This window comes from Mustela nivalis (genome assembly GCF_964662115.1).
Source record: "Mustela nivalis genome assembly, chromosome: 12".
NCBI classification, from domain to species: Eukaryota; Metazoa; Chordata; class Mammalia; order Carnivora; family Mustelidae; genus Mustela; species Mustela nivalis.
In genome coordinates, this window is record NC_139031.1 from 90,661,461 (window position 1) to 90,667,460 (window position 6,000).

The 6,000-nt window shown below is 63.3% G+C and overlaps 1 protein-coding gene across 1 annotated transcript; it reads left to right on the top strand.

Moving 5' to 3' along the window:
- The first annotated feature begins 2,047 nt into the window (after positions 1 to 2,047).
- On the top strand, positions 2,048 to 5,098 carry PPIA (peptidylprolyl isomerase A). The gene is made up of 5 exons (XM_082692140.1): positions 2,048 to 2,248; positions 3,277 to 3,307; positions 3,411 to 3,499; positions 3,677 to 3,849; positions 4,771 to 5,098. The coding sequence occupies exons 1-5, from the start codon at positions 2,180 to 2,182 to the stop codon at positions 4,901 to 4,903; spliced, it is 495 nt and encodes a 164-aa protein (XP_082548266.1). The 5' UTR covers positions 2,048 to 2,179; the 3' UTR covers positions 4,904 to 5,098.
- The last annotated feature ends 902 nt before the right edge of the window (positions 5,099 to 6,000 follow it).

The following is a 6,000-nucleotide window of genomic DNA, read 5'->3' on the forward strand; positions in this document are numbered from 1 at the left end:
TGGGGAGGAAGGTGGCAGAGCTGTCTGCGAGTGGTTCATCCATGAGGAGGAATGGCAGAGGGATCCATGGCAGCTCTGGAGGGAGCCGTAGGCTCAGGGGCTGGCCTAGAAGCCTTCCGGTGATCTGAGCCTTGGGAATGGGTGAGACTGACCGTGGTGGGTGTGTAAGAAGCATCACTGAGTGGAACACAGAACTGTGTCTCAGGAGCAATCTGAAGGAGTTCATGGGAGAAGGCAGAACTGGAGAGACGGTTGGGGGAGCCAAGGCCTCAGGAAAGCAAGTAGGAGCTTTGGGGGACATGGCTGACGCAGGGCAGTGTCAGGGAAAGGGGGCCTGGGACAAGCCCTGGGACTGTGGACTCTGAAGTCACAGCAGCAGCAGGAAGACAGACGGTCCACGGCAGTCCCTGGGCGAGAGGTACACAGGAGACGAGTCGAGTCACCCACCCTCTTCCGGAGTGGTCTGTTTCCTTAATGTTTTCAGTAACCTGGTTTTTCTCCCATTATGTTCTCTGTGGCTCAGAGACATCTTGGGAGACCCATTTGTGCAAAACATGCTATAGGAACAAGGTTACAGAGCCGTGCTGGTGGGTTTAGAGCACCCCGGAGCTAGTGGGATCAGGGAGCTGTCTCGGTCGGGTTTGCTTCAAGTGTGATTCATCCAAACAAGGCAGGACAGCCCCGCATTCCTGAAGTTCTGGGCCAGCTGATACTTTACTCAGTTAGGAAGTTGGGTTCTGCTGATAATGCTAACTCGGGACTCCCTGCCCCACCGGCTCCTCTAGCACGCTCATCTCCTTGAGTGCACGCACTGCGTGCTGGTGTGAATCCAAGGGGCAGCTCCGGGACTGTGCTGACCCCGGGGATGTTTACGAGAAGGCAAGACTTTACTGGGATGTCAGCGTGAGCCAGGTCGCTTCTGAATTCGCAGGGTCCTCCCTTCCCTAGGACGGGTCCCTAAGTGCTACAGGGCTCAGCGTGGAGGCCAGAGAGCCATGCCGCGCGTTTAGGGCTGAGGGCCTGGGGCACTTTGTTTCATGCAAAAGGGAACGCACAGCTTCCTCAAGGTCACCAAACCCCAGGTGATACGGGAGGGGGGCGACGGTTTCCAGGTCTGGCTTCGGAACACTCGCAGGCCGGTGACTCCGAGCAGCTGCTCACAGGGAGGAGCCCCACTTTGCAGCGCTGACAGCGGGGGCCGCGGGGTGGCGGGGCCGGGAAGCAGGGTCTGCCAGCCCAGCACACGCGGGCTCCGCACGCAGCAGCCGGGACAGCGCGGGACGCCCCCGGCTGGGCGCATCGAGCGCCTTCCCGGGCCGGGCGGACGACACACGAAAGGACACCGGGACTGCTGCAACTAAGCGGCCTCCGAGGACCTGACAACCCCCTTCCAGCTTCAGCACGAGTGATGGGGTCACCGTCCGCGTCAGAGCCCGGGCGTGGGGGTGGACGCCGTCTGGGGCGCGGCTCACTCCTGCTCCCCAGGTCGAAAGGGGGCAAGAACGCGCGCCGCGTCTCTGCAGGTACGCGCCTGCCGGGCCCTCGCGTCAACGTCCCCCTCCCGGAGAAAGCTCGAGCGGACTCTGCAGGGTATTTTCGGAAAGTGGGGCATTTGGAGGCATTTCGTAACCTCTGAGACGGGGGCGGCGGCCCGTGCGCTGGAGAAGGGGGCAATGCCCGGGAACACCCGGCGCCCCCAGCCGCGCGCGACCTTGGCGGGCGGCGCGACCTTGAGGCCTGCGTTCGCCTCAGTTGCCCCCTCTGCGCAATGGGGACACGCCCTGGCCGCCGGGCTGCACAGGCCTGCCCGCGCCGTCGCCTCCGTCCCCCTCCCGCCCGGCGCTCCCTAGGGCTCCGCCGGCGCGCAGGGCCTCGGCCCCCCACGCCCGCACCCCGTCCCCGACCTAGTCCCCACGCCGCAGCGGCGCGACGGAGCCCGCAGGCGGGAACCTGCCTGCGCCGTCAGCGCGCACGCGCGCCCCCATCCCGCCCCTCCGGCGCCGTCTCCGCTCATAGGCCAGCCGCACCATCACTCCGGCCAGCTCGCGCTCGCGATTGGCCAGAGTCCGGGCGCGCGACCGGCCGTGGGCGGGGCCCGGCGAGCTATAAAAGGGACGGCGGCGGAGCTCGTGCCGCCTTGCAGACGCCGCCGCTCCGGAGCCGTCCGCGCTGCCCAGCCATGGTCAACCCCACCGTGTTCTTCGACATCGCCGTGGACGGCGAGCCCTTGGGCCGCGTCTCCTTCGAGGTGGGCGGCCGGGGCGCGCCGCACGGGTGCGGGCGGGCGGGCGCGGGCGAACGGGGGGCGGCGGCGAGCGGGGGCGCGGGCGGACGGGCGGCCCCGGCCCGAGGAGCGCGGGCGGTGCGGCGCCATTTCCTGACGAGGGGCCATTTTGGGCGGCCGGGGGCGGCGGGGGAGGGGCGGCGGCGGACAAAGGCGGGGCGGCGGGGGACGGGCGGCGCGCACGTGCTCGGGCCGCGCGCTCGGGGTAGGCAACGCCCGCAGGCGGGGCGGCGGGGGCCCCGTGGGGGCGGCCTAGGGGACCGCGGTGCGGGAGGGGGGCGCACTGCGGAAGCGGCCCGGCCCCGCCCGGCGGAAGCGTGCGGCGCCCCCGCCTTGCGCCGACGACGCCGGCCCCGCCCGCCCAACGGTCCCCCGGCAGCTCTGCGGGCGGCGCACGGGGTCGCGCCCGGCAGCCCTCCGCACGTGGCGCGGCCTCGGCCCCTCCCGGGGGCTCATCTGCTGGGGGACGTGCGGAATCCCTTCCTGGCGGCCTCCGGGGGCAGATCCCAGCCTTCCCCGCCCCAAGATCAGGCGGGCGGGGCTTGCGGGAGGCGCCTGCACCCCTGCGGGTGGAGCTGCGGCGGGCGCCGCGGGGCGGGGGCTTCCTGGCAGGCGCGTCGGGAGCCCCAGCGCAGGCACGCGGCGTCAGTTACATGTAAAGTGGATCCCACGCCCCGCGGGGACTCCCGGTGCAGGACGGCCCCCGGGAGCCGACGGGGTGAGGCCGCCGCGCGCGTTCGGAGTGTGAGGCCCCTGACGTTGGGGGCAGGGAAGTCTCGCGCGGGTTCCTGGCCGGTGGCGGAGTTTGGCGCGTCTGGGTTTTGTGTTGCTCATCCCGACCCCACGGGACCTCCGCCTGGGGGGAGCCGTTGGTTCTTGGGATTCGTGATAATCACCAAAGAGGCATTTTCTTGTCGTGGTTTGGAGGCCCTGAGACGGGCTGCCGAGCCGCAGACGCGCGCGGACGCTTACCACGCTCTGTTCTCTTGCAGCTGTTCGCAGACAAGGTGCCGAAGACGGCAGGTGAGTGTTCTTGGTGCGGAGCCCTGGCGTGCGGCAGGTCGCGACCCTGAGCGCCTGCGGGTGTGTCTGTGTACATGTGGGTGTGTGTGTTTTCTCGCGACAGAGAACTTCCGTGCTCTGAGCACCGGAGAGAAAGGATTCGGTTACAAAGGTTCCTGCTTTCACAGGATCATCCCGGGATTTATGTGCCAGGTACGGGCTGCGCTGCTGTGAGTCTCCCCGAAGAGCGAGCCGGTGCGTGTGTGGGAGCTGCTGCCCACTTGACCTTGCGAGTCAGCTGGAGCTGGTGTTTTCAGGGTAGAGTTTCGAAGTTTTGGTGCATTTTCCGATCGTGCTGCCAGGAGTGACAGGTTTTGCTCTTATTTACAGGGTGGGGACTTCACACGCCATAATGGCACTGGTGGTAAGTCCATCTACGGGGAGAAGTTTGATGATGAGAACTTCATCCTGAAGCACACGGGTCCTGGCATCCTGTCCATGGCCAATGCTGGACCCAACACGAACGGCTCCCAGTTCTTCATCTGCACTGCCAAGACCGAGTGGTAAGAGCAGGGCACGGCAAAGAATACCGAGGGGGGACAGACCCTCTCTTCCCTGTTTCTGTTTTCCATTTAAAGGGGTGGGGGAAGGTGGGGGAGCTACAGAATTCCGTCCTGTGCTACAGAAGGCAAGATACTGGGGATGCCTGGGTGGTTCAGTGGGTTGAACGTCTGTCTGCCTTGGGCTCAGGGTCCTGGGATCAGGTACTGCCTCGGGCTCCTTGCTGGGTAGGGAGCCTGCTATACACACACACACACACACACACCCCACCCACCCACCCACCCCCGGCACCCCCCCCCCCCCCCCCCGCATCTCTGCCTACTTGTGATCTCTAATGAATAAAATCTTGAAAGACAGACACCGGAATGGGGAGAGGGGTGCTCAGCAGAGGAGTGAATGGCACTTCCGCAGAAGGGCTGAACGCTTCATCTCAGGATCATAAATTCAGGCCCTGTGTTGGGTGTGGAGATCACTCACAAACAAGGGAAGAGCGGTGCTTTTTGTGGTCCGCGTGTGCTTGTTGGCTCTCCAGGGCCTGTGAGCACACACAAGCTGGGGGAGGTACTGGAGAGGTGGAAGAGGAGCAGGGACCCTGGGACCCTGAGATGATGACTGAAGGTGCTTAACTTCACTGGGCCACAGGGGTGCGCTTCAGGGTCTGTTTCGAGCAGAGCATTGTTAACAGCAGTTGAGAGAACTTTCCCCTTCTGAGGCCGATTCCTAGTCACTGTGGTGTTGCCATTTGTTCAGCTAAATGGATGCAGTGTTGGGTCGGTAGGCGCTGGTGCTAAAAGCTGAGTGCGCTCCCCTCCTGATGTTCTTGGATGTACTCTGTTGGGGTGTGGGGCCCCCGCTCCCTTACCTGCGCAGTGCGAGCTGCTTGGTCACTGGCCCCAGCGCTGATGCCGCCTGTCGTGTTGTAGGTTGGATGGCAAGCACGTGGTCTTTGGCAAGGTCAAAGAGGGCATGAACATCGTGGAGGCCATGGAGCGCTTCGGGTCCAGGAATGGCAAGACCAGCAAGAAGATCACCATTGCTGACTGTGGACAGATCTGATCAGTCTGACTCGTGTTTTATCTTAACTACCCGACCATTCCTTCTGTAGCTCGGGAGAGCGTCCCTCTACCCCTGCCTGCTCGAACTACCCCAGAATCTCCACTCGCTGCAGTTCTGCGGGTTCCATGGTTCCTTACCCCCAGGCCTAGCTGGATCTCAGAGTTCAGTTAATGATGAAATAAAACCTAAACCACAGCTGTCTGTCCTTGTTTGAGGGGGGTGGGGGTCCTTGCAGCAACAGGTTGGTTTGCTCCCCTGACCCAAGAAATAGCCATCATAAGGTGACCCCAGAGTATGTGGGGGCTGGGGGTCCACAGACTGACTTCAACAGGAGGTGACTCATGCTGGACCAGAGCTTTGGAGCGGGGTGGGGACTGCTATAGGAAGTGGAATCCTAACTTCTGGAGGCCTGCATTGGGATGTAAGTCTGCTGGCATTAAGGGGGTGCTAGGTTTCCCCCATTTGCTATGTGGACTATGTGCTTTATTTTTATGAGTGGGAGGGAGAGAACTAGGCTTACTGCCGAGCAGGGAGCCTGATGTAGGACTTGATCCCAGGATGCTGAGATCATGATCTGAGCCAAAGCCTGACAACCTGCCCGGCCCAGGCTCACCTATGCTGAGTCTTCTAACCACTGGCAGCACCTGGTTCTGGATCTCCTGTGAGGCGATTGCTTTGTAGGTGCCCAGTGCCTCTGCGGGAGAGCCTGGGGAAGGTTTTTGGCTCGTGATTGTGGAGTAGCTGGATCTTCAGCTTGACTTCAGGAACAGCCTTAGGGGACAAGGTTGGCAAGCGAGGATGTTAACAAAGGAAAGTGGTGGGGAAAGGTGGGTAAGAGCCCAGGACTCTGCCTGACCCTTGACTTGAATCCCCACCTCTGTCAGGACCCGCCCCAGGGCTGCCACCTTGCCATCGTGGGAACCTGATCATCCGGAGTCCCCAGGTCTGGTTGAGGCAAGGCCCTTGCCCTTCGTAAGCTGGGCTTGAGACCAAGTGGTGCAGATGTTCAGTGATAAGCTTCCTGGACAGGCAGAAGGGAGCCTGCTAAAGGTCGAGAACTACAAGCTAGGAGCACCCTCTGCGACCCGCAGCACCCC

Excerpts from the sequence above, each read along its gene's own strand:
- PPIA (XM_082692140.1), top strand. The coding sequence starts at position 2,180 with ATGGTCAACCCCACCGTGTTCTTCGACATCGCCGTGGACGGCGAGCCC. Across the intron at positions 2,249-3,276 it reads TGGGCCGCGTCTCCTTCGAG|CTGTTCGCAGACAAGGTGCC; the intron begins GTGGGCGGCCGG and ends GTTCTCTTGCAG. Across the intron at positions 3,500-3,676 it reads TCCCGGGATTTATGTGCCAG|GGTGGGGACTTCACACGCCA; the intron begins GTACGGGCTGCG and ends TCTTATTTACAG.